The 26,396-nt window shown below is 43.9% G+C and overlaps 1 protein-coding gene across 5 annotated transcripts in view; it reads left to right on the top strand.

Moving 5' to 3' along the window:
- Window positions 1-14,448: 14,448 nt before the first annotated feature.
- Window positions 14,449-26,396, top strand: part of Alkbh3 (alkB homolog 3, alpha-ketoglutarate-dependent dioxygenase) — a 30,201-nt gene continuing 18,253 nt past the window's right edge. The window contains exons 1-8 of one of the 5 annotated variants that reach the window (XM_006500123.4): window positions 14,449-14,590; window positions 14,865-15,010; window positions 16,681-16,830; window positions 17,131-17,234; window positions 18,392-18,426; window positions 20,493-20,540; window positions 22,117-22,220; window positions 23,760-23,848. In XM_006500123.4, coding sequence (XP_006500186.1) covers window positions 16,752-16,830; window positions 17,131-17,234; window positions 18,392-18,426; window positions 20,493-20,540; window positions 22,117-22,220; window positions 23,760-23,848 — 459 coding nt within the window. In that variant the 5' untranslated portion in view covers window positions 14,449-14,590; window positions 14,865-15,010; window positions 16,681-16,751. The remainder of the gene's footprint in view (window positions 14,591-14,864; window positions 15,011-16,680; window positions 16,831-17,130; window positions 17,235-18,391; window positions 18,427-20,492; window positions 20,541-22,116; window positions 22,221-23,759; window positions 23,849-26,396) is intronic. The other 4 variants (XM_030252043.1, XM_006500125.3, NM_026944.1 and 1 more) reach the window with 4 other exon arrangements.

The raw sequence follows: 26,396 nt of genomic DNA, 5'->3' as shown, positions 1-26,396 counted from the left end.
TTCCAGAGATTGAACTCTGGCCACCAAATTCACTTAGCAAATGCCTTTACCTGCTGACCTGCTGAGCCATCTTAATGGTCCTGTTGTTTGTTCTTTGTGTGTGTGTGTGTGTGTGTGTTACGCATTCATGCACATGTACACATACCACAGATGCAGTGGTGCCCTCAGGGGCCAGAGAAATTCTATATGACTGAGGCACTTGATGACAGTGCTGGGAATGGAACTTGGGTCCTGTGGGAGAGGAGCAGACTCCATTACTGGCTGAGCCATAGTGGTCCATTCCTGTCATCTCACATTTCTGTTCTGACGTCCTGCTGGAGCTGCTGTGTTCTAGAGGAGCACTCCGAGGGCTCTGCTGGCACACTCCTTTGCAGCTTGCTTTCTCCTTGCCTGAGCCCAGGGCCTCTGACAGCCTGGCAGCACTCCATCCCCATGTCAGGCGTCCGGGTCTGCTCAGCTTCTGCTTCCTAGAGATCTCAGTGATTACTCTCCTGTCCCCACACTGGGTTTCAGCGTTATCTTCAAGGGGAACCTTCCATGTTCTCACTGCCCACTGATCACAGCTCAGTATGTTTTTCCCTTTCGGTTTGTGAGTTTTCTGGCCCTTAGAAATCAAACAGTTTTCTTTTGACTCTAGCCTTGCATTAAAATGCTCAGAGGGCTAACAGATGCATTCTGCAGAGATTTGAGTCTGGTCTAACTATTTGTTTTGAGTTTAGTCTGATTCAAGCAGTCAGATATAGCAGAAACAGCGTCCAGCTGGCACTCACAGGGTTGAGCCCTCAGTACTTCCCACCTAACTTCCATTAAGCTCAGATACCCTGCCACTGAGTTCTCGTCTTCCTCTTCCCCTCCCTCCCCTTCCTTTTCTCCCTCCTTCCCTCCTTCCTATCCCTCATCATTTTCTTAGTTTGGATGTTTTGCTAGCCTCTTTTTTTGTTTTGTTTTTTGTTTTTTCGAGACAGGGTTTCTCTGTGTAGGCCTGGCTGTCCCCCAGGCTGGTCTTGAACTCAGAAATCCACCTGCCTCTGCCTCCCAAGTGCTGGGATTAAAGGCATGTGCCACCACTGCCCAACTGTTAGCCTCTTTCTGTTATTGTTAAGATGTTTAAATAACTCAGGCAGTCAACTGAAAAAGAGGAACCGTTTATTTGCGTTCATAATTTTAATATTTAATAAGATTTATTTTTATTTTACGTGTATGGATGTTTTGCCTGCCTGTGGAATTGTACATCAGTGCCAGAGGAGGGCATCAGGTCATCTGGAGCTGGAGTTTACAGATGGTTTTGAGCCATGTCGGTGTGAGACATCAAACCTGAGCCCTTTGCATGAGCTGCAGGTGCTCTTAACTCTGAAGCCATCTCTAGCTCCTCTTTACTGCCTTTGGAATTCTGCCTTTTGTGGAGTGTTAGGTTGGCAGGACCTTACAGTGGCAGCCTTTTAGCCTGACTTCCTTCACATTATGATCATGCATCGAAGCTTCATGTCTTTTGAGGCCATGCCTTGTATCACAGAATACCATTGCTCGCTCGCTCCCTCCCTCCCTCCCTCCCTCCCTCCCTCCCTCCCTCTCTCTCTCTCTCTCTCTCTCTCTCTCTCTCTCTCTCTCTCTCTCTCTCTCTTCTTTTTCAAGACAGGGTTTCTCTGTGTAGCTCTGGCTGTCCTGGAACTAACTCACTTTGTAGACCAGGCTGGCCTCGAACTCAGAAATCCGCTTGCCTCTGCCTGTGCCACCACTGCCCGGCTTACCATTGCTCTTTCTTGATGTGCCACCATTTGTTAGCTATTTCTTTACTGAAGGATATCTTGATTGCTTCTGACCTCGGTGCTATCCACTGTGGGATGTCTGCCCTTGAAATCACAAGACTGTGGGTCGTGACCCCTGTTTAACCTCATGACATCCTGTACCACATTCACTAGTCCTGAAAAGAGTAAAAATTCAGAATCCAAAGTACTGTTTGTCCCATATGTGGACCACTGTGCACCATGCTCAAGTTTAAAATATATGTATATAAGTTGAAGCATTCAAAGGCAGAGACTAATGAAATTAAAGATTATTTAAAGCGTTGTTAAGTATACTCAGACAGGGGTACCAACCCTGATCTGCCTTCAATTAACATTTGTAGTACAGTGGTTAGTTTTGAGTGCAGACTGAGGGGGAACTATGGTGTGATTACTAGCTCAGTTCCTAAGCCTACATAAAATGAGGCCAGTGGTCATGAATTCTCAGGGCACAATCTTCCTCAGTAATCTCTGAGCCATCTTAGGGCCACATATTCTAGAACTTTCTTGGGTCTGGTGATAGGGCTCAGTAATTAAGGTGCTTGTTGGCAAGTCTAATGACCTAAGGATAATCCAAGGGACTCACTTCCGTGTGTGTGTGGGGGGGGGGGGGATAGCATGCACACACACACACACACACAAAATTAATTGAATAAAAATAAATAAAACCTCCACAAAGCCTTTAGTGAATAGTCACCACTCAGAATCTTCACTGTTCCCTGGAGTTTTGTCTGCTTTCTGTAGTCTCACTCCAGTGAGACTGTTCACTGCTCCCTGCAGCTTGGAGCTATGTCTTTTCAGCATTTACAGTCACGATAGCACTGCAGGTCCAAGTCCCTCCTGGACTCTGGAGAAGCACCCTCAATCCTTCAAAGTTGCTTGGAATCAGTGGAGAGTTGAAAGCCTCACAGGGATCGCGCTCCAGGGCCAGCAGGATCCCTTCCCACAGGCCTTCAAGCTGGGAATTGCTGAGTCTCAGGAAGTGAGGCTGAGGTTCTGTCCATGCACAACTCTCCCTGGCAGCTCTGAGCAGAGTGTGCCATTATTTCTCTTGGTTTGGACTTCCTCGGGAGTACAGCAGCAGGCCCTCTGCATGCTACATGTGATTGAAACAGGGGGGTTTGCCAAGGCTCTGGTGTGAAAATCAGCAGCTGAAAATGGGCTTGTATGTACCTTACTCAGCACCATATGTAAGAGCCAGAAGCCCTTAAAGCATCGATCTGTTTAGCCAGCCAGGGCCTGGGATAATGATTGAGTAAAGAGTGGTCCCCTGCAGAAACCAAGCATCTGCAAAGGGTACAGAGCACTCTGCGGTGCTTACTACACCTGCAGCAAGGTGTTAGAAATGCAAATTGCTGAGCGCTCCCAGAACTGCTGACCAAAATTGTGATGGGACCTGGAATATGCATTTTTTTCTGAAGTTTTAAAATTTAGTCCTTGAGAAAGGATTTCATACATGTACCCAGTGTGTCTGGATTACATCTGCAACCCCCTTTCCCACTCCCTCACACCCACCAGGACCAACATATCTACTTCCTAAGTTCAGGTCTGCTTTTTTTTTTCCCCTTGAGGCAAGGTTTCTCAATGTAGCCCTGGCTGACATGGAACTGGTTATGTAGACCAGGATAGCCTTGAACTTACAGAAATGTACTTTTTCTCATTTTTGTTTCATTTATGAGTATTCGTGCATGCCTACATGTGCACCATGTGTGTGCTAGTATCTGCAGAGGTGCTGGATCCTTTGGAATTACAATTAGAGGCAGTTGTGGGCCATCTGATATGGGTGCTGGGAACCAAACCAAGGTCCTCTGCAAGAGCAGTAACTCTTAACGGCTGACCCATCTCTCCAGCCCCATTTTTTTCATTAATTTATTAACAAATGAACTAATTAAACCAGACCAACTGAATTCAATCTGTGCTGCCCACATGCACATCTGCCAAGATCTGAGTAATCTACCTGTGTCTGCACCCCCAAAGAAAAATGACCCTCCCTCCCTCCCTCCCTCAACAGTCATTATCTGCCAATAGCTCCACACTTAGGGGAGAGGAGTGGGGGTAATATGGATTTTGAAAGTATTTTCATTATTCTAAATTGCATGTGTGTGTCTGTATGTACATATGTGCACATGTGTGTAGGTGCCCACAGAAGCCAGAAGTATGAGGTGCTTCTACAGTGGAGTTAAGGAGTTGTAAGCTGCCTGGCATGGGTGCTTTGAATTAAACTCTGGTCTTCTGGAAGAGCAGTTTGTTTTCTTAACTGCTGAGCCATTAACCTCCCAACCCATAATATGCATTTTTATCACATCCCCTGGTGTGGATGGTTTTCCAGCCACATGGGGAGAAACTGTGGCTTCAAAGAAAGGTCAAGGCAGGAAGTAAAATGTCCTACCAGACGACAGTCGCAGTGAAGAGAGAAATGGAAAGCTACATAAAGTGAAGGCTAAGGGAACTTAGGGCCCAGCCACAGACGAGATAGCTACTTGGAATTCTCAGTTCTGTTCCAGACACGTATTAGTCATTTCTTCCAACTCTGAGACCAAGTTCATTGTCACAGTCAAGACTCAGATGATAGAAACCACACACAACACTGGACAGGACAATAAAATTAGAGAAGGATTTTCTAGGGACTAGGAAGTATAGCTCAGTCATTAGAGAGCAAGCCCTGGGTTTGATCTCATGAGCCACATACACTGGGTGTGGTGACATATGCAAGTATTAGCACTATGAAGGTAGAAGCAGGCGGATCAGAAGTTCAAGGCATCCTGGGTTACATAGTGAGTTCCAAAGCCTTGGTTATATGAACCTGTCTCAGACACCAGAAGCATTAACCACAGAGGGGGCTACTAACAAGGGGGCAGGAATGCTGTCTGGACATAGGAAGAACACACAGGATGGAAGCAGGTGGAACAGTCTAGGCCTCTGCTCCAGTTTCTGGGATGAAGGCCTAAGCCCCACTGGAAAGAATGTAGCCAGGTTTTGCTGGGCGGTGGAGAAGTCTGTTGAAGTTGGAAATACATGGTGGCACTTGGGCTGGTGTCCGTGGACCACCGATCCCCACAGAGCTAGCTCAAGGAAGGTGCTGGTGTGCCAGACTTGCCAAAACAAGTACTGCAGAAGGGGAAGTTGAAACAAGAAAAATTAGTTTTCCAGAGACCAGAACAGGCCCATGCTTCTTCCTCGCCCTTCCCAGCTTCTGTAGTTTTAGGTTGTGACGGTCACAACACCCTCTGCCTCTGTCTCTCACGCTAGGCTGGTGAGTGCTTCTGTCAACTTGAAACAAGCTGGAGTCATTTAAGAAGAGGGAAACTAAGTTGAGAAAATGCTTTGATAAGTTGGGCCTATGGGTAAGTTTGTGGAAATATTGTCTTAATTAGCAATTGATGTGGAACTGTGCAGTCCAGTGTAGGTGGTGCCATTCCTGGACAGGTGATCCTAGGGTGTATAAGAAAAACAGGCTAAGCAAGCTGTGAGGAGCAAGCCAGTAAGCAACACACACACACGCGCGCACACACACACACACACACACACACCAAGCTCTGCAGCACCTCCAGCCTCTATCTTCCTTCCCTGACTTCCATTGATGATGGACTATGATGTAGAAATGCAATCAAAATAAACACTTTCCTCTCCAAGTTGTTTTTTTTTTGTCATTGTATTTTATCATAACAGTGGTAACCCTAAGGCACCTCGCTTTCTCTCTTGTGTCTCTCTCTGCTTCTAAGAATGTCAGTTGATGGGGTTGAACCCACCTCATCTTAAATCCCTCAGCAGAGATCTTATTCTGAGGTAAGGTCACACTCACAAGTTTGAGTGAAGTTAGGGGATGCACTATTCAACCAAGAACCAGAGGAGAACCAAGAAACCAGGGAGAAGAACCCTATATTAGCTAGTTTTCTCACTTTGTGACCAAATACCTGTCAGAAAAATGACTTGAGGGAGAAGAGTTTATTCTGGCTCAGTTTTCTGGTTTACAGGGCCTCAGTCCCACATTGCAGGTTAGGCGTGGCCACTGAGGCACTCCTTCCATTGCGGTAGGAGCATGAATAGAGGCTTGCTTACACCTCTGAAGCCACTAGTAGAGAGCTAGAGCAGACTTGCAGGTGGGAATAACCCTCAATGGCCCAGCCCCAGTGGTCTGTGTCTCCCAGCCAGGAATCACTTCCCAAAGGATTCACACCTTCTCAAGCAGCAACCCCAACGGGGGTGGGGGTGGGGGTGGGGGCATGCTTTCAAACACAAGAACCTCTGGTCGGTTGGGACATTTCATTTCCAATCCATAACAAGCCTCTTCTCCCCGCAGGCCCCTCTACCGATGAAGCTGAATCCAGGGTCAGGTAGCAGGGAGGACTGAAATGTGTACACAGGACAGTGAATGGTGGTCCTGGAGCTGAGAGGCAAAGGGTTGACAACTGGCACAGCCCAGCCCCTTTCTCAGTTGACACTGCGCCCGCTACACACATTCATATCTATGTAGAGCAGTACAACTCCATTTCCTCCTAGCAAGACAAAGGTATCTTTCCTGTAATTGGTGGAGTTCTTTCTCATCATTTCTCCATGAATGAAGTGAAATTCCAGAACTAGATCTATTGCTTTGTTATGTCTTCCCAGTTCAATGGGTCCCACTGAGTAACCTGTTAACTAAGAACCAAAATTGCAGAAGTAACCTCCAGAAACACACACACACACACACACACACACACACACACACACACACACACACACACACAGTGGCTATCATACACAGATAGACAATGGGCACACATATAGAATAATCAAGGAGGACACGGGTGAGGCTGAGGCATTCATTCCTGCTGTTAGCTATGAAACCAGCATGTACACTTATGGCTGCTTGTTCCCTTGCCTTTAGCCAAGAACCTTAGCTGCCTGGGTTTTTTTATTAGCAGAGTGACCCAGATCCTCATTCCTAAAGATGCAAATTATTCATTATACTGTGTTGTCACTGATGCTGGTGCTGTTGTTTTCTGGTTCCACTTGCTGCGGGCATGAAGTACTAATAGGTGCCCAGGCAATGCCCTTGGTTCCAGACACAGTTATTTCCTCCATTATATAGCAGCAACTCAAATATCCCCTTGGTAATTGGGACCAATCACCCCAGATGAAAGAACAAAGTTTTCTCTCACATTTTGGTTCAGTGATATAGAGAACCCAAAGAGATCTAGGTGGCAGTCTTATATCCGAACTCGATGGGAATATCGTTTTAACTCCCCTATAGCAGCAACTTATTTTCAGATAACCCAATTGGTTTTCAGATAAACCAATGGTAATGAGGATTAAATGCTATGGGCTTGAGCCCACTGGTATATTTCCTTTGCTGTGAAGTGAGTGTCTTGATCAGGAGCTGTAAATACCCTTGGGGATGCCGCTGATGAATAAGACATTTGGGGATCCACAGGTGGTGTTGCTGGCCAAAGCAGAATGGGCCAGGAAGACTCCAGAGTGTGTTTACACTCCAGTGAGCACGAGGCTGTACCATCTCTAGGATGGAAACAGGCCATGTAATCATTCTGTCACCAAGTGACTTGGTGGCTGCCTGAGGCATAGTGACATATGGAAGACTCCATAACGGGTCACACCATTTGCATATTGGGTTTGGAAAGGTATCACTAGCCAGTTCAGGTTTGGCAGGGAGAATTTATGTCACTGAGCCCATATATATCCTCCACTCTTCCATGGTGTCTATGTTTTGACAACCAATTGGACAATCCTTGAGAAGAGGCTACCACTGGTAGAGCATGTCACTCTGTCTAGTGATTGTAAAAACCTCCTTGCAGGGAGTGAGAATGCCTTTGTTGAACATTCATACTGGACACAAACATCTTCAGTATTTGTTTACCCACTTTCCTTTCCCCAAGACTTCCTTGTCATAAGACTTCCCATTCCTGATCAAGTGTCTGACTATCCAGAAACTCAATATCCTCTCCTCATGACTCATTAGAGCAGTCTCTCACCACACAGTGGGCAGTCAATAATGGATTAGTAGGAATGAACTAGGCATCCTCATACATTTCTTTCATGTCTTTGATGGTAGCTGGAGCAGATTATAGATACCTTTCTGTGCCTACTGTGAGTCAAACTTGAGCTGTGGTTCCAGTTCTCACATAAGCATCACAAACTCTTACTTTGACTAACTTTTACCAATGGACCACAGTGGAGTTCTAGGTTCTAAGAAAATAGCTTTAATTATTTGTTTCTAAAATTGTGTGTGTGGGCTAGAGAGATGGCTCAGTGGTTAAGAGCACTGACTGCTCTTCTGAAGGTCCTGAGTTCAAATCCCAGCAACCACTTGGTGGCTCACAACCATCTGTAATTAGATCTGATGCCCTTTTCTGGTGTGTCTGAAGACAGCTACAGTGTACTTACATATAACAATAAATAAATCTTTTTTTTTTAAATTGTGTGTGTGTGTGTGTGTGTGTGTGTGTGTGTGTGTGTGTGTGGTCAGTGAGTGTGTAGGTGTACATGTGGAGGTCAGAAGACAATCTTGTGGAGATGTTCTATCCTTCCACATTTCCATTGGTTCTGGGGATTGAACTCAGGTCATCAATCTTGCACAGCAAGTACTTTACCCAATCACCCATCATGATGAACCATGCTTCAATTCTGAGTACATGTCCAGTAATCCTTTAAATGTGTGGCAATTTAATTTTTCAAAAATGTGATCATTCTGCTAACTGGCTATAGTTACTTAGATCAATTTACAGTATATATTTGTGTCTACAATGCAAGATTCTTCCTCAAGCAAACCTAGCCTCTTCAATCAAGAGATTGGACATGTTATTACTTAAGTCTAGAAACTATTTGACAGACCACCTCTATTTTTTAAAAGATTTATTTATTATTATACATAAGTATACTGTAGCTGTCTTCAGACACCAGAAGAGGGTGTCAGATCTCATTACAGGTGACTGAGAGCCACCATGTGGTTACTGGGATTTGAACTCAGGTCCTTTGTGAGAGCAGTCAGTGCTCTTACCCGCTGATCCATCTCACCAGCCCCAGACCACCTCTATTAACTTGACAACTGAGGACATGTTTTTGCCTTCTAGACCTAGAAGTTGTTTGTTTCACCTAACATCATAATTGGTCAAACACTGCTACCATGTGTGGAAGCAACTAGCTGAGTTCACACTGAATCGAAGAAAAAGGGCTTGGACCCATCTCTGCTAATGTCCCTACAGCATTCTGCCGTCTGGACAAGATGGCAGGGGATGAAAACATGAACAAACAGTGGAAGAAAATGAATAAAACCATTCAAGATCTGAAAATGGAAATAGAACCAACAAAGAAAACCCAAATGGAGGGAAATATGGAAATTCATGACTAGAGAAATGAAAAATGAAAAAATTTAGGAACTCAAATAAGAACCACAGTAGAAGCCAGGCGTGGTGGCGCACGCCTTTAATCCCAGCACTCGGGAGGCAGAGGCAGGCAGATTTCTGAGTTCGAGGCCAGCCTGGTCTACAAAGTGAGTTCCAGGACAGCCAAGGCTATACAGAGAAACCCTGTCTCTAAAAACCAAAAAAAAAAAAAAGAACCACAGTAGAAATGTGGAAAGGACATTAAATACTCATCAAAGGAAAACTCCATCAGGGAGACATTTCAATTCTTAACACCCATGCTCCAAATACAAGGGAACCCAAGTTTGTAAAAAGAAACACTAGTATAGCTTAAATCACACATCCACTCTCACACACTGATAGTGAAAAACTTCAGTACTCATCTCTTGCCAGTAGACAGGTCATCCAGACAAAAACTGAACACACATGTGGAACTAAATGAAGTCATAAGCCAAATGTGCCTAACATATATTTACCGAGCATTCCATCCAAATGAAAGAATATAATTTCTCAGCAAATCATGGAACGTTCTCTAAAATGGACCACATACAAAGCAAGTCTCAATAGATACAAGAAAATTGAAATAACATCCTGTTTGACCACCACAAATTAAAGCTGGATATCAACAACAACAGAAACAACAGAACACTTGCAAACTCATGGAAACTGAAGAATTCTTTACTGAATGAAAAGTGTGTCAAAAAAGAAATCAAAGAATTCTAGAACTGAGTGAAAATGAATGCACAATGTACCCTAATACATGGGGCACAATGAAAGCTGTTCTAAGAGGAAAGTTAATAGCACTAAGTGACATCGATATCTATATCTACTTCAAATCTACATCTACGGAGACTGGTAAGATGGCTCAGCAGTTAAGAGCACTGACTGATCTTCTGGAGGTCCCGAGTTCAAAACCCAGCAACCATATGGTGGCTCACAACCACCCATAATGAGATCTGAAGACAACTACAGTGTACTTACATATAATAAATAAATATATAAATAAATAAAATCTTTTTAAAAATCTACATCTATAACCTATATCTATACCTATAATTGGCGAGATCTCATACTAGAAACTTAGCAGCAAACATGAAAGCTCTAGAACAAAAAGAAGAAAGCACTCTTTAAAAAAAAAAAAAAGATTTATTTATTATTATATCTAAGTACACTGTAGCTGTCTTCAGACACACCAGGAGAGGGCATCAGATCTCATTATGGGTGGTTGTGAGCCACCATATGGTTGCTAGGATTTGAACTCAGGACCTCTGGAAGAGCAGTCAGTGCTCTTAACCGCTGAGCCATCTCTCCAGCCCCTGAAAGCACTCTTAAAAAGAGTAAACATCAAGAAATAATCAAACTCAGAGCTGAAATCAATAATATAAAAAAACAATAACAACAAAAATCAATGAAACAAAGAGATGGGTCTTTGAAAAAAGATCAATAAGATCAACAGACCATTCTCTGAATTAACTAAAAGGTGGAGAAAGAAGACCTGTGTTCCACCAAATTTGAAATATTAAATGGGTAATTTTCTTGATACTTAACACTGATCAACATCCCTATGTTCCAGTGTCTTTGATACAGAAGAGTATTTTGCAGGCTATCAAAGGAAAAAAACATAAACACCAAGCCAGCCACAAACCTTTTTTCCCCCCTACAATACTCCCTACAAGATAAACTAGGGTAAATTGTGGCACAAAGCTTGTAGAAGTAAGCCATCAAAAACTGATTGAGTTAAAAGGCCCACTCCAGAAGATGGAACCCATACCTGACACTGGCTGGGTGACCCAGAACCTGAAGCTAGATAGTGCAGGGACCTAAGATAAAACCAAATAATACTCATCTAAACATAGAAAATAGTGATAAAATGACTCCTAATGAGACTCTGCTATACTCATAGATCAGTGCCTTGTTCAGCCATCATCAGAGATGCTTCCTCCTGCAGCAGATGGGAACAAATAAAGAGATGCACTGACAGACTAAAAGAACCTAGTGGGGAAATCCCCACTCAACTCCTGATTCAGCATGCACCCAAGAATCATGAACAAACAGACCGTCTTGATGTAAAAACATGAGGTAGTTAAATGGCGGAGCTCTGGGTCGAAACGTATCTCATGCAGGAGACAGTGTATTCGACCACAAGGCTTGGAAGCTAGGGGTTTTTATAGAAAAGGGTCTGGGGCTGGGGGAGGAATTGGTGCCGTTTCACATGATTGGATCATTTAAACATCAGCAGACTGTACATGCAGATAACATTTAACTTAGGTCAGAAAGGCGGGAGATAGGGAGGCGCTGGGCCAGTCTGGACAGGTCATTCTCTTTATCTTTATGGCTAAGCAGCCTCAGGAATGTCTTAACAACGGGCCTGCCCGGGCATGTCCTGGCCTGTTCTGCTATGTTCTCAGCCCCAGGTTTCAAAGCTCACAAACAACTCTTTGGGCTATTTGACATAAATTACATGAATCACAGGTCTCAAGTTTTATTTTCTTTCAAGACATTATGAAGAGAGTGGGGGACTTTAGAACATTCAGCCCTAAATCAGATGTCTTCATCAAATCCCTCCCTGCAGGGAACCCTGTGGAAGAAGAGGTGGAAAGAGGTTTAGAGCCAGAAGGGACGGAAACAAAGCCCTCTAAGTCAACAGGAGCAAAGCTCACATGAACTCACAGAGGCTGAAGCAGCAAGCACAGGGCCTGCTTGCAGCTGCCCCAGGTCCTCTGCAAATACACTATGTCTTCTGGTTTAGTATTAGCATGATACTCTTGTCTGTGTGAATCAGTGGATCTCTGATTCCTGTGCCTTCTCTTAGGCTCTTTTCCTTCTGTTGGATTTTCTTGTCCTACTTTGATCTGATATTTTTTGTTGTATCATATTTTCTTTTGTTAAATAAGTGGGTGAATAAAAACCTAGCCATCAGGGTAAAGCTTAACTGAATTGTCATTTATAAATGATGAAGCAGATATATCAACCAGCCAGGGTAGGCTTCTTGTTCAGGAAGCATCGAACAACATATAATGAACCCACACAGGGTTCTTTTGTTTGTTTACTTTTATTTGGTTACAGTTGGGTGTTTTTTATTTTTTGTTTGTATTTTGTATGTTATTTTATTTGGTTTTCTTGGTTTGTGGGGGTTGTTATATTGGTTTTTTTAAAAAGATTTATTTATTTATTTATTTATTTATTTATTTATTTATTATATGTAAGTACACTTTAGCTGACTTCAGCCTCACCAGAAGAGGGCGTCAGATCTCATTACGGATGGTTGTGAGCCACCATGTGGTTGCTGGGATTTGAACTCAGGACCTTCAGAAGAGCAGTCAGTGCTCTTAACCGCTGAGCCATTTCACCAGCCCTGATCTTATATTGGGTTTTTGATTCTTGATAAAGAACTTAAAAGTTGGGTGGGAAGGGATAAGGAAAGGATGAGGGAAGGACTTGGGAGAAGGGAAGAATACGATCAAAATATATTTACATTTAAAACGTGTTTTAAATAATAAAAAATATTTTAAAAATAAGAAAAAGTGCTGTGATTTCAAATGGCAACTTTGAAGCATTCTGTGGGAGGCTCACTGTAAACCACTACTTTTAGGAACACCTCATTCCAGGCATCTCTATTGCCATTCCAAGCTATAATCACCAGAAGGAAAGAAATAACACCCTTTAGGAGATGTATCAAATGTTCCGGAGCCCAAAGCAGACATCGAAAGATTACTAGGTAATGGGGAAAAAAGTAAAAATTACAATCCAGCTCTCTCTCCTTTCAGTCCTGGGATAAATCATTTTTCTTTCAATGACACAGAATATACAACAACAACAAAGATGGTGTAAAAATTGGACTCCACTGTGGCGGCCACGTGGGCACCTCAGTCAGGAACACGGAGGATACTACAGCTGAATGCTATTGAGCATCAATACTGGGGGAATTGGAATTGCCTTCTGGAGTTCTATTAAGAAAAGGATAAAAGAATGGCTCAAATGAAAGGATAAGGACAATTTTGTTAGTTTAAAAGAAAAACACACCAAACATCTGAGGACAGGTAAACTGTAGACAGCCGCCCCAAGGAAGAGAATAGGGGGTGGGGATTCCGTGTTAAGTGGGCATGGAGGTCAGTCACTGAGTGGAAGGCAGCCGTTGTCATGTAAGAGAGGGAAGCATCAGAGAAAGAGTAAGGGGACATCAAATGCTGGCAAAAGTCTGAAGTCCTAAAAGAAGCATGCTTACAGGAGGGACAGCAAGAAAGGTAAGCTATGGTTTTTGTTGTTGCTGCTGTTTTTAGTTTTTGTTGTTGTTTCTCTAGGTAATTTAGAAAAGCAGGAAGGCTTGGAACCGGCGTGGCCATGTTCCTTAAGTGACGGAGATAGAGGGTGGGAATCGGAGAAAGGAAGTACAGTGTCTCATTAAAGTACTAATAAGTCCACTTATCTCTTTAGTGTTACTTCAGGTAAGCCTACCTTCCTAGGGGTCATTCTTTGGCCAGGTGATTCTATTCTTTTGACGAGTGGGGATTTTTCTTAAGGAGCCTTTACCGATACCCTGACAGAATCAGGCTTATTTGAAAGATCTCCACAATGATTGTGTTTTGGTAAATTTTAGAGAATAATATTTGACAGAAAATAGTTGACTTGGTGCTACAGTCAGAGTTGTCAAATTATAAGAGACATGGCTTAACCTGATCTCTTTAAAGAAGCTTGTGAAGAGGTCAGATGCGTGAGAAGGCACTTTAGCTATCGTGAATTATTAGATTTCTATAGTGGTCCAGACGCTGCTGTCTCATTTAATCCCACTTAACAGGACCACTTAAAAAGTAAGCAATGCACTTGCCCCAAATGGTGGCATTGGAATGAAATTTAGACAGATCTGTGGACTCAAGTAAAGTTTCCTTAGCACTGAGGAACTCAGATAAATAAGGCATGCTCTCACGTCCCAGCGTAAATGCTGTGTAGAAAAGACGGGCGCGCTACGTTGAGAACAAAGCGCACCTTAGACTCTTCATGGTTTTCAAGGTAAGGAGAGAATTCTATAGCAGAACCCAGCATGTCCCAGTCCTCCCTACTCCCGGATCAGTACAAGTTCCGGGAGAGTGCGGTTGCCCTTTGCACAACAGACCTAAGATGCCAGCACTGGTTTCGGGAACTAGTTTCCTGAGGACCTAGGCCTAGGAGGCTCATCTTCATCCCCACATGTGCCCCTGACTCCAGTTCCCATTCCGACCATATTCCCTTCAGCGTCTCCACCCGGCCCTTTAGTTGCCAGGGATGCGGGGCAACCCGGACTCCGGGCTACCCACCGGAAGCGGAAGCGGTGGCAGTATGTCACCTAAGAGGAACTACGCGCAACGGAGGCCTGTGGTTGGACGTTGCAGGAGTTGGTGCCTCACTCTGAAGGTTCCCCGGCGTCCAGACGGCTGATTAGGGTCGTGTCGGGACCTCTGCTCAGGGCCCAGCCAGGTTGGTCCGGGGCGCCCAGCTCCTTCCTGGCTTGCTGGCCGCGAGCCGGGGGCAGGCGTGTGAGGACTGCCCGAGGGTCCGTTTCTGGGCCATCAGAAGGCTGTTAGCCATTTCTCTGTACCTCAGCCTCGAGGGCGGGACTGTCTCCTGCTTGAGGGAGAGGCCTGAGGTCAGACGGTGGCGTCCGCTGCCACGGGGTTTGCTGGCGGGACGGGATAGATCTGTGCATTCCAAGCAAGTTCCTGCACCTGCCAGAGCCCTTGTTCTTTTTAAGGTTTTCAGGCTTGGAGTTCCAGGGTGGCGGGACCTTTGTTAGGACCTATTAAGTTCTGGGACTCCTCGAACTGACAGCACTCAGGAAGTCTCAGACAGCACTCTGGAATTTCTGTTCACCACTTGCCTTAAACAAGTCACGTCAAGGTGAGCAGGTCAGAGGCCTTCACTGACCCCCACTAGTCTTATGCCTTTAGGTCTCCGAGAATATGATACACGAGGGTTTCCTTCACACATTCGGTAAGCCCGGAGAGTTGGATTTGATTGTGTCATTAACTTTTTGAGGGAATCGACATCTTCTCCAAGGCCCTACCTGGTAAATGATAAGCACTTGATGGGTTGTCGGTGATGAGACGGGGTCTCAGTATTTAGCTCAGGCCTCCTGGATGCTGGGATTACTGGTATGTGCCTGTAAACCATCATTTCTACGTCCTAAGGAGATTTAAGCAGAGCCCTGAGCTCTGTTGGATCGGAAGGTCTAGGAGACGAGGCCTGGGAACCTGTGGTGTAAGCAGTCATATGAGTGGACTGTCTTTGAGAGCTAGAAGCTTTCCTAGACTCATAAAGAAGTGGCTCGCAGGTTCCGAACATGTGACCTGACCCTTAAGAATTCTGTATTTGCTATAGGGTAACCTTTGGGCAAAATTATAGGGGGTTTGATTAGCTCAAGGCTGGAACCTGACAAGAGTTGAACTTTTCATCAGTATTGATTTCCTGAGTGTCTCTGTAAGTCACTAAACCTTCTGATCTCTATACATATTAGCATATCTTACCCTTTGCTGCTTGTTATAAACATAGAAATAGAGTCTTTCCTAAATTGTAGTTTTAAAAGTGGTACATGGATATTTTAGATTTTCATTTCAAACTTAATTTTAAAGTTGACAAATCATTGTTCTTATTTATGGTATTCTGTGACATTTTGATATATGCTTTTGATATAGAATGAATGCATCAAATTAATACATCTCTTACCTCGTATACCTTTTTGTGATGGAAATATTTAAAATCTACTCTTCATAACTGAGCTATCCAGTGATTTGGTTTTTTGTTTGTTTTTTTTTTTTTTTTTTTTTTTTTTTCGAGACAGTTTCTCTGTGTAGCCCTGGCTGTCCTGCTGTAGACCAGGCTGGCCTCGAACTCAGAAATTCGCCTGCCTCTGCCTCCCAAGTGCTGGGATTAAAGGCATGTGCCACCATTCCCAGCAGTGATTTGGTATTTATGGCCCTTGTTCTGTGCAGGAGGTCAGTAAAGCTTATTGTTATCCAAGTGAAACTTTGTACTTTGGATCCACAGTGTCCTTGCCCCCACCTAGCCCCCTTCCCTAGTCATAAGCAATCACATTCTACTCTTAGGGTTCAGCTTTCTTAAGTTGCTGTGTGTAAGGTCACGTAGCGTTTATGTCTCTGTGCTTCTCTACTTCATGTGGCCGAAGTCCTTCAGGTTTCTCTGTCATGGCTGCTTTTAAGGCTTCCAGGGAAGCTCCGTACAGCCGGTGGTAAGGAGCACTGCACTGGGGAGCCTGGTCTTGGCCGAGTTTTCCATATTCATGCTGTGGACAATGGGAATGTTAGAGCTGCATGCATGTGGTCTGCTCTTGGGACCAATCTAATAACATGGTTTTCTGTTAGACCGCCTATGGTAAAAGGGCTTGATAGCCAGTAGTCCACCTGATCCAGCCCTTGACAGAGATGTAGTAAAGTAGAGCAGCTCTGTTGCTGTTAAGCCGCCTCTTCTGACCGCATTAAAGCACGTACTTACCCTTTACTAGGCCAGGCACGCACTGCCTTAATAAAACACTCGCTTCGTTTTGAAAACAGGTAGCCATCCCTTGGTCTGAATGGGGAATGAAATCTTCTGACATCTCAGAACAGAACGCTTTTTCTTCACCATGGAGGACAAGAGACAGCGAGCCCGAGTGCAGGGAGGCTGGGCTACACCTACCAAGAGCCAGTCTGCTACTCAGCCAGGCAAGAACCTGCAGAGACTGTGTGTGTGCATGTGCACAGCTGCCATCCTCTTTCATTTACATGCTTTGGTTTATCATGAACTCCCACTTGAGTTGTTAACAGTTGTTCTGTAAATGTGACTGCCATTTTGTCTGCTCTGTGGATGGTGAACTAAGGGTATGAACGTGGTTTCTCCAGTGTAGTATTTGGTGAGAGTGCATTGAGGCTGTTTGTTGTCCTTGCCTATTACATCTCGAGGTCATAAGTCATCTTCACGCAGTTCTTATCGGCTCTTGTTGAGACTGTTCTCTCCTATTTCAGCTTCCCCTGCTAGGAGCCGTCTTTCCCAGACCGCGGGGCCAGCCTGGAGGAGCAAGGAACAGCAGCAATGTGACCGACAATTTGTGTTCAAAGAACCTCAGCTGGTAAATGGTTGTTTCTTCCTCAATAGTAACAAAGGTGTACCTATAAAAGCTGTGTTTCTGAGCAGGTTCTCCAATAGTGGCTGAATACATTTACTTGTGAGTAGCAGAACAAAGGATTCTAGTAATAATGAAATGTGGAATATTTTGGTTGTCTTGTATGCCTGAAGATTTTTGTGTTCTGCTCCATTTACTATTTGGCTATATCTCCCTCCAAACCCTCAACTTTTATTTTTTTTGTCAGGGAAGCTCTACTTAAGCCATGGCCACCAGGTTAAGGCCTTGTGTGGGCCAGCTAAGGGCTAACAGCTCTATAATGATGCTTTCTTCAAAACTGTTACAGAAATCCTTGTGAAATTTCAGTTATTATAGCAAAATGCCTGATTTTTAGCCACCTGTAGGGGCATGTAAAAAATAGAAGATTCAGGTTTGGGGGGACAAGGGTACTGCAGGGCTGGGGATGGAGTCCAATCTTATTTTATTTTCATGTGTGTGTTATGCAAATGCATGTTCACATGTATGGGTGCACATTTGTATGTGCCTGCAGAGACCAGAGGATGACATCAGGCATCTTCAGTTGATCCCCGCCTTAATTGAGCCAGATTATCTCGGTTGAATCTAGAACTTTGCAATTCAGCTGGTCTAACCAGCCAAATTATCCTGCAAGTTTCCTGTCTTTACCTCCTGAGCTCTGCCATTGCAGATAAGTCTCTGTGCCCACTCAGCATTTATGTGGGTGTGGATTTAGCCCCTCATGCTTTTGTATCAACTGAACTATTTTTTCAGCTTTCACGTAAAAAAATAATACAGGAAAAATAGTTTTAAAATTAGGCATCTTGGTATTGTAACGATCATATACATATCAGAACTCCTCTTAGAATATATCTTCCACTTTTTAAAACATCTCCTTTATTAATAAAAGGGGTTTGCATCGTTTCTGGCCAAGAGGAAAGTTGATTAGTGCTATTGTATGGCCTTTTCTGTCAACTGGCCAGTGTGACATAGTTCTGGGAATTGCAGACACAAAGCTCTGTTGTCAGGCAGGGCTGACAACAGGATAGCTTAAACCTATGGAGCTTGACTTGGCTCGAAATAAGAGGCCAGGCTCTTCTTGACCCTTGGAACCATTCTGGACTTCAGATCTACCTGTTTCCTTGCAGGTTGTCCGTGCAGCCCCAGAACCCAGAGTGATTGAGTAAGTAAGCTCTGTCCACAGCGAAGTTGGTGCCTGGGGCCATTCCCTCCACCGTCTTCCATTTTAAAGAGAATGGCCCAATGATTCTAAATTTTTAGTGGGTGTGAACAGTCCTACCTTAATCTTTGAACTTGGTTTTTTGAGGAGACTTTCTGGGTTTGCTAGTAGTATAGAAAACAGCAAGATCTCTGCACATTAAAGTTTGCCTCTAGGGTCGATTTCCTGGCCCTGTCTGTAAGAGTAAACTGAAAACCAAAAAGGCTTTTTCCTAAGTCACTGGAGTTTGGCTTGGTGAGAAGCCTGTCAGCAGCATTTCCGTAGCAGGCCTTGTAAGAGCTGCATTAACCTAGGTCACCCTCCAGCCTATTTATTAAAACCGCAAGGTTGTTCCTGAGCAATTTAAGCAATGCTAAATGTCCTTCTCTTGTATTGATCTGTGTCTGAATGTTCTCCAAAGCTGGGGAGAGAATCTTTGGCTTCTTTTCTCCTGCCTCTCACTTTCCACCTGATGTAAATAAATCATCAGTATGAACTATCCTTTTATGCTAGCAGTTAGCATCAAGCAGACGTTCTGCTCATAAGTAGTCTGTTATGCTATTTAGATATTGGTAGATTGGCTTGTACAAGAATTTGAAGCTAACACAGATGTTACCATAGTCTCAAGAAATATCTAGTCTCCTCTTTGTGACAAGTGAGCTATTGAACTAGTCCTGAGTTCTTTCCATTTCCCTAGGGTTTGATTTCCTTGTCTATATGTTAAGGGTTTGTATTCTAATCATTTAAGCCCATCTAGGTCTGTGTGCATAGTAGCTGTGCAGTATTACCTCGATCACTGATAGAGCGAAGTTGGCAACCTGAGGAAAGTCACAGCATCCACCCCTGTTGGTTCAGCCTTGCTGAATCTAAAGTTTTGTTTGCCAGTTCCCAGAAACCTGCCCCATGTTTAAAGTGAGACAGTTTGTACATGTATGTCAGTATATCTCATTAAAACAGAGTATTCATACCTCAGGGCCTGTATAGAGAGATGGCTTCTGTAGAAATGTGTCGCTATGAAATATGTGCTAGCCATGCTAATTCAGCTCCTACGAGCCTAGCTCAAAGGTCGTGAACCACTGACTAGAACCCTGGAGAGAGAGATGAAATGAAAACCTGTTAAAACAGTAAGTGACCTGACTTCTCTGTTGCTTTTCTGCACTGAAGCTTTCACTTGCATATCTGTAGTTTTGTACCTTTCCACATTTGATTAAAAATTCAGTGATCTTTTATCACCCATCCACTGTGTGCAGGCTGTGAGAATAAGCCATTCTTTGCCCCATAAGGAACCCATAGTCTAGGGAATAAGATAGTCATGTGAAGAACTTGTACTTCTGTATGGAAGATCTAATACTGGCCCAGGATGTGATGGTGATGTTACTGGTACAGATTAATGGTCAAAGAAAGTTTAAAGGGAGAGCTAAGTGAGATTTTTGTAGGGGAGTCAGAGGTTTCCACTTGGCCATACTAGGAGGTGAGCTGATTGGTAGGGAAATATTCCAGCATACGGAAACACGGGCTAGAAACACCTGTAGTTCTGTGTGAAGGGGGTGTAAGCAGTTGATACTGAGGATGGTGACACTGGGAGTTGGCAGAGGAGGGTCTAGGTCTCAGGGACCATGAGTACAATTATAGGGACACTGAAGGCTTTTTACTCAGGAAGATCTCACTAGACGTGTATCTTTGAAAGTAACAAGCTCAAGGTTTTGAGATATGCCTGCCCCCTGGAGAGTACTCCAGACCCTCCTTTGGTGATAGATTTTGATAATGTATCAGCCTAAATTGTGGGTGAAACCTACCTGGGTAGAATCAGAAGTTGATTTCTCCCACTTCTGTTTCATGGCCTGAACCTGTCAGGGTTCTGTTCCCAGCGCCATTGAGGATGCACTACCATTTCCCTTGTCTAGCTGTTACAGAGGTGGAGCTTATGCCTCCCTCACAGTGTTTTCTGTAGGAAATGAATCCTGGGGAAGGCAGAAAGGATAGATTGTTTTAGCCTCCCACTAATATATGCTTTTCCTCTGCCTCTTTAGCAGGGAGGGTGTGTATGAAATCAGCCTGTCACCTACTGGTGTGTCTAGGTAAGTGAATCCTCATTGGAACCTGACTGGCTATCATTTGAGTTACCATCTCTTTAAACTTGTCTTATTAAGGAACAAGACTTGGGTAAAACTCCTTTTTACAAAGTATTGCTAGCATCAAAATATTTTCACAGCTTCCACCAGTTACACGGACTGTTGTGACTGCAGTGTCATGAGGAAGCGAGGCCCAAGGTCCTTTCTCTGCACCCCACCACTCACAGTAACTCAGTGCCAGAGCTGGCTCTAGTCTTTTTGGAGTGCTTCATCATTGGTGCTACACTTCATGAACTATGTGTATATTCAATATGTAATATTATATTGCCACATCAAGGATTGGCAATTATAAGAGAATTTCCGTATAGTTAAATCATATATTAAGTGTAATCACTATTTAAAAATATTTTGAAAATACCTTAATACACAAATATATTATCACTGTAAACCAATGAGTTATTTTTTTAAAAATCCATTAGAAATGACAAATGAAAATTGCTTATAGTAGCTTCTGCTGGATACGAAGTACCCTGAAAAAATGTGACTATTGTTTTAATCACCTATAAAACCTCTCTGTCTTAGTTTCTTTTTTTATTCCTGTGATAAAAACCATGGCCAAAAGCAACGTGGGGAGGAAAGGGTTTGTCTTACAGCTCTCAGGTCACACTCGATCACTGAGGGAAGTCAGGCAGGAACAGAAGCAGAGGCCATGGGGGAATGCTGCTTACTAGCTTGCTCTTCTTGGCTTACTATGTCTGTGTTGTTAAACACCCCAGGACCATCTCACCAGGGATGATATTACCCCCTGTAGACTGGGCTCTCTCATCTCAATCATCAGTCAAGACTTGCTGGTCTGATGAAGGCAATCCTTCAGTTGATATTCCTCCTTTCTGAATGACCGTGGTTTATGTCAAGTTGACAAAGATAAAAAAGCAAAACCGAAACCAACCAACCAATCCAGACACTCCCCTTTAAAGCAAACTTTGGTTGAGCACATCTTGTTTTAACTAAGTAGCTTTAGATGACCTCTGGATCTTTTCAGTCACATGAACCTTCTGAGGACCTGATGCTGTCAAGACTGCTCAAGAGAGTGTGGGCTTCCAGAACTTTCCTTAGGAAAGGGATACTAACTGGCTTTTTTCAGCTGAAACTGTGTCAGGATAGGATATATTTATGTTTATATTTAGTAAGATGAGACATCATTTGGGTGTATTTATTTTGAAAGCCATGATGGTGTCTGTCTTCAAATTGGTGTAGTTTTAAAAACAGAGGCATTAAGTGCCTGCCCTTGGTTTTGAAGCCACACCATGCTAATCATTTCTGCCACTTGTCTCCTTGGCAGAATCTTGGATGCTGTTTGAAGCAGAACTCTATAAAAGCTTCATACATCTCTTGTATTCTCTTATGTCTTTAGAGGTACCATGAAAAGAGTTTATTTTATGTGAAGCTCGCATGGGAGGGAGGTGGTGAGATGACTCTCTCTCTCCTTTAGAGTGAGGGTCTAATCAAGTGATCCAACAGAAACTACTCTAGTCCACCTTCTCTGTGTGCTTTAGCTATGGATGGTTCTTTCTGCATTAAGGGTGTGCTTATATCCTGGCTTTGTGGACTTGAAGGAAGCTGACTGGATCTTGGAGCAGCTTTGTAAGGATGTCCCCTGGAAACAGAGGATGGGCATCAGAGAGGGTAAGTAGGCCTCTGGGGTACAGTTGTTGCTGCCTAGTCCCCATTCAAATGTTTTTGAATTCCCTATACTGCTTAACACAGCTGGACTCCCCAAGGCACAGACAGGAAGTGGTATGCCAGGCAGAAGCCATAGCCTACAGAGGCTCAGAGGTCAGGGAGAGTAGACAAGAGAGAGGCAAGACCTCACAGAGCCAAGGAAGCCCTACTAGCTGGCTTGCGACTAACAGGCCTCTCCCTTTCGCTTTAACTGCCTTCTCTAGTAGTTCAGATGCTGCCAAGTTCCTTCTTCACATAAGTTTCTAGAGCTTTCTTTTTTGCTAATCCATTTGGCACACATTTTTCTGAAGACCTTTTTACTGACTTTGTGTACTTTCTTTCCTTCCACTGGAGTCAGCCAGTCTCCTCCAGTTTCAGTGTCTGCTCCCCTGAGCTTGTAAAGGTACACCAGAATTGATTAGCTTCCTGAGATCTGCCCCTCACTGCTGCTCTCCCAATACCAGCAATGCCTGCGATACCACAAATGACCACTAGGAGGCACCTTTGCTGTGACCTAGACTCCATAGGACATGCAAAGAGTTTGAACAGCTTGTGAAGAGACAAAGTGTATGTTAATTGGCTTTTTTAAAAATCCGGGTGTCAGAACAGGAGCCAGCCTTTTTGGGGAAGCCTTCTCCCTACTCTAGAAGTTTCTATAATGTGGCTTTGGTTGCTTGCTTCAGTATTCCAAGCAATTGTTAATTTTGAGCAAATTATACCTCAGTGACTCTGTAATTCTAGATTTTCTCTAATAGGACATAAATTATAAGATGCTTGTGTTAATTAAGTAAATTAAATAATGCATGATATCTGCTTAACAACGCTGGCTGATGTGTGTATGTCTGTGTGTGTGTGTTTGTGTTTGGCCTTTAGTAAACATTGGCTCCCCCACTCCTCTTTTGGCAGTTCTAGGGTCAAACCCAGGGTCTCGTGGCTTAGCAAGCACTAGCGCTGAGCCACATGTACCCAACCTGGGCTTGATCTGTTGTTGTGACTAACATCTGTTGGGGAGAGATGGTAACTCCCTAACCTCTCTAAAACAGTTTAGATAGCATGCGCTGTGACCAAAGCAGGCATGTGGTACAGTAGCTCACACTTTTTAGATCAAAAGAGCATGCGCAGTGATGCTAGGACACAGGACTACTGGATTCTCTTGCTTTCAGATGACTTGTTGGTACCATAGTCTTTTTTCATGAGGTCCACTCCCCATAATCTGCTTTTTGAGACTTTTTGGGTTTTGCCATGAGTGAAACAAACAGATGGAACTCCTTCCCTCCCCAGAGCCTTTACCCTGCTGTCCCTGCCAGCATGCCTTATTTCCTCTGTAGCCCTTCCAGGTTCTCCTAGCCACCTCCCATTTCCTGTCTGAGGAAGGGACTGGGGTCATCCCTCCTCTCCTTTTGTTCCCCATGCTCCTCGCACAGGGCAGGCACACAATGGCTGGTAGCAGGCGCGCCTCACCCAGCAGCAACTGTCTCAAGAGCCCTGTATTTTCTTTCTCAGATGTAACTTATCCGCAACCAAGACTTACAGCATGGTATGGAGAGCTTCCTTACACTTACTCGAGAATCACTATGGAACCAAATCCTCACGTATGTTACAATGATGTCACTGCTGTGGCTTTCTAGTCTCAGTGTCCAATACTGCAAGTAATTCCTCATAGAGGCACATGATAGTCCGAGTTTCAGAAAATCCTCTGGGCTCAAAACCCTGCTTCTGGTCCTCTCTGTGCCCATGATCTATAGATGGGCTTGGAGGATGGGAGCAAACTGAAACAGTGAACTGGGCCTGGAGCCTCAGGTCCCAGGGGAATGAGCTGTTTCTTCCTGACCCCTCCTCTGTGAACACTGCTGTGTTTCATGTATAGCACATCCCTACGGCTGGCAGTGAGGGCAGAGAGCCTTTCCACTTCTCAGCTCTGCTGTTACTTGTATGGAATCTGGGTTTTTTGGCTTTATATTCGTTCTGTGGGTACAGTTTCCAGACTTGCAACTTCTTGCCCCTTGGGCTTGTTTCTACTGATGCCTTTGTTTTTGAAGATTTCCATGACAGCTGAGCATAGTAATACATGCCTGTAACCCTGCAACTCAGGAAGCTAAGGCAGCGGGGATCATAAAGTTCAAGGCCAGACTGAACAGCAGAGTAAAATCCTATCTCATAAAATAAAAAAAAATATCCGTAGCCGGATGTGGTGGTGCACACATTTAATCCCAGCACTTGGGAGGCAGAGGCAGGCAGATTTCTGAGTTCGAGGCCAGCCTGGTCTACAAAGTGAGTTCCAGGACAGCCAGGGCTACACAGAGAAACCCTGTCTCTAAAAACCAAAAAAAAAAAAAAAAAAAAAAAAAATTCGTGTAGACAAAGATATTTCAGTATATAAAATAAGCTTGTCCAAAGGCTAGACTTAAGGTCCAAGAACTGGCTCCCTGTTTAGTTCCTGGACTCTCGCCTTGATGAAAATGTTGTGCTTTACTGAAAGAGACGTTGAAGAAATGGAGTTTTGCTTATTCATTTGGACACAAAAATGTGGCATGTTTGAGAGTCCTAGCAACATGTAAGTACAAAACCCCTGTGTGCCGAGGTACCCAGGGACAACATGGACCCAGGAGGACAGGGCAGACTGTCACAGGAAGAGCCCGCTGCTTTGAAGGGCTCTACTCCTAGGGTTGGGTGAAGCCCCAGAAGTGGAAATGCCCTTTTCTCTGAAGTAGATTTGGAGACTCTGAGGGAACAGAAGCTGCCCTGCTCTGTCACAGCCATGTACCTGCTTGTCTGTGGCCACAGCAGTGAAGCTGGAGGCTAAGCAGGCTGTGAGGAGGTCCTTTTTCATTTTGTCCCAGCTTATCTTTCAGTCAGCTTTCTCAGTCAGACATTGCCATGTGTCTGTTGGTGACAGTTCTTGGGCTTAAAAAGCCATTTTTATAGTACACAGAAACCATGGCCTTGCTCAGTATTGTCTTTCACTTTCGAGGCATATTTGTTTTAAACAGTTTTCAAAAGAAAATTTTTCAATGACAAGCCTTTTCAATTATAGTCACAGCACTTAGAAAGAGATAAGAGGACTCTAGGTTTGAAATAGTTAGACCCTTCCCTGGAAAAACAGAATTGGCTTGGTGATATGGCTTAGTTGAACAGTGCTTACCTTGTGTGCACAAGGCCCTGGGTTTTGTTCCTAGCACCATAAAACATAAACCAGCCAACCAAAACAAAACCCCCTAAAATGAATAAAACTTAAAAATTGCCTATGTATGATTTTCTTAACTGTATATCCTTTAAAAATCTTAGTATCAGTAAATTTAATACCTGTATAATATTTCATAGTCTTTGAGTACAAGCCTCTTGCTGGAAATTAAAATTGTCAAAGTAGGATAGAGAGATTGCTCAGCCAATAAGTGCTTGCTACACAAACAGAAAACCCTCATGAGTTTGAGACCTCAACTCCACAAACCCAGGTAAAACAGCATAAGGGTACATGTTTGGAATCCCAGTGCTGAGAATTTTGCTGGCCAGTTAGACTAGCCTACTTGGTGAAGTCCAGGCAAGTGGACAATCCTGTGTCAAAAAAAAATAATAATAATAACAAGGAACTAGACTGCAGCTCTGGGATGACACGAGAAATTGAGAAATTGTCTTCTGGTCTCTGAGCATGTACATGTGCAAACACATTCACACACACTCAAAAGAGCCTCAAATTACAATTGCTATTATGGAGTATTTTCTTTCTCTCTCTCTCTCTCTCTCTCTCTCTCTCTCTGTGTGTGTGTGTGTGTGTGTGTGTGTGTGTGTGTGTGTGTGTGTTTGTGTGTGTACAGAGTGTGTATGTGTTTTATTTTAAGATGGCCTTGTTAAATAGACTGGCACCAAATCTCTATAGCTGAAGATGGCTTCAAACTCAAAATCCTATTTCCCCGGCTGTCCACAGTGATGTTACAGGCATGGCCACAATGCCCAGCTTTAGTTGTAAGTTTTGAAGCTGGTTTGTCTTTGTACAAACTGAGTGATAATGGATCCCATGTATAAAATACATTAAAACTTAGTTGTCTGCAGGTCCCACCAACATGACCACTTTCTGTAGACCCAGACCCACCTCTGTGGCACTGAGGCCACTCTTGACACTGAAGCCTGTTCTGTGACTTGTGT

This window comes from Mus musculus, chromosome 2, assembly GCF_000001635.26.
Source record: "Mus musculus strain C57BL/6J chromosome 2, GRCm38.p6 C57BL/6J".
Taxonomy (NCBI): Eukaryota; Metazoa; Chordata; class Mammalia; order Rodentia; family Muridae; genus Mus; species Mus musculus.
This window is presented reverse-complemented; position numbering and strand designations above follow the sequence as displayed.